Raw genomic sequence first — 1628 nt, 5'->3', positions numbered from 1 at the left:
AATAAGGGTGTAATTCATATTGCAAGTGTTACAAAAACATCCCATAAAAATAGTCAACCAACTATTTTCCCTCCTAGTATGAGTAACAGTGAACATTATGAGCAACATACCTGAAGTGGATGATTCGACTTTGCACGAAATTTTTAAACAACTTTCAATCATTCAAGTATTATGGTCCCTATATACACACTTCTATGTGGCTAAAAAAGACATGGTAGACAATTGAGCACACTGCCATCAAATTGTAAGAACTACAAAATTGTCAGGTTTTAAACAGCAAATTGTACCTTAATCATTTAATTAAAAATAGAAGAATTAGGTAGACTATTTTGCAAATAAAACACACACTAGTGTGCTATATATTAAGGCATACCTGTAAATGCGCACTCGTCATCTCAAACAAGTTTTATACAATTGCTACCAAGTGAAAAGGACTATCGTTGTCTTGCAAAACTGAGAAAGAAATACAAAATATCTGGAAGCCTGCATTTTTAAAGTACAAAATTAATCTGCAGTCTTGTGTTGAAATACTATACATGGTACAAACAGCGATTCTCCCCTACAAGATCTCACGAGGATTTCTTAAAGCTGGAGGTAAATTCAAAGGTTTTGATTCTTCATCCAGAAGTACCAAATCTTCAATTTCACTACCTTTATATTTTCTTTTACATATCTTCACAATAACTTTCTTCTTGAGGAACAATTTCAAAGCTTCTCTTGAAGCAACCGCTTTGGCATTTTCCATACTTCTACCACAGCCAGTACCCAAGTAGACAGACTTGCACCTCAGTTCACAAACTATGTTTTCTAGAGAGCTCTTATTTTGAGGCAAGTCTGCAAGTTCCTTCAGGGGAACAAAAGCAACATCTAAAGTAGCTTTTACAGACTGAATAGACGAGTTTAGAAGTTCAACGTGATTTACGTTTGGACTGAAGCCTCCAACAGCAACCAGTTTCCAGGCTACTGCTTTATATAGTCTGTTGAAAAAAGGTTGTCTTTCCTTTGCATCTTCGCTTGTTAAGGGTTTGCACAAAGCCTTAGCAGGGCTTTCACCTGCCTGTGAGCCACTCTTTGAGGCCAGCAAGGAAGCACCTGCCTGAGCTCCACCCCGGGAAGCCAGTGCCGAGGGACCTTGCTGAGCACCGCTCCGAGCAGCCAGCAGCGATGCAGCCACCTGAGCACTGCTCTTGGAAGTCAGCAGGGAGGATCCCTGCGGAGCGCTGCTCCGAGCAGCCAACAATGAGGCAGCCACCTCAGCGCTGCTCTTGGAGGCCAGGAGTGAGGAGCCTGCCTTAGCAGTGCCCTTGGAGGCCAGCAGAAGCGAGGTGCCTGCCTGAGTGCTGCTCTTGGGGGCCAGCAGCAGCGAGGTGCCCGCCTGAGTGCCACTCTTTGGGGCCAGCAGCAGCGAGGTGCCCGCCTGAGTGCCGCTCTTGGACACTGATGCTGGGGCACTAGCCTGGTTTTTGGAAGACAGCAATGTAGCACTTGTTTGTGGGCTGTTCTTGGCAGCTGGTGGCACTGCTGCTGCCTGTGGGGTGCTCTTGGTGGTCGGTGGCACTGCTGCTGCCACCTCTGGCTGCAGAGTGCTCTTGGCAGCCGGGGGGACTGGTGCTGCTGCCACCACCCCC

At 46.0% G+C, this 1628-nt stretch overlaps 1 protein-coding gene across 1 annotated transcript in view; it reads right to left on the bottom strand.

The window, feature by feature from the left end:
• Window positions 1–559: 559 nt before the first annotated feature.
• Window positions 560–1628, bottom strand: part of CDKN2AIP (CDKN2A interacting protein) — a 10773-nt gene continuing 9704 nt past the window's right edge. The window contains exon 4 of the mRNA XM_009996013.1: window positions 560–1456. Coding sequence (XP_009994315.1) covers window positions 560–1456 — 897 coding nt within the window. The remainder of the gene's footprint in view (window positions 1457–1628) is intronic.

Source organism: Chaetura pelagica, unplaced genomic scaffold (genome assembly GCF_000747805.2).
Source record: "Chaetura pelagica isolate M959 unplaced genomic scaffold, ChaPel_1.0 scaffold142, whole genome shotgun sequence".
NCBI classification, from domain to species: domain Eukaryota; kingdom Metazoa; phylum Chordata; class Aves; order Apodiformes; family Apodidae; genus Chaetura; species Chaetura pelagica.
This window is presented reverse-complemented; position numbering and strand designations above follow the sequence as displayed.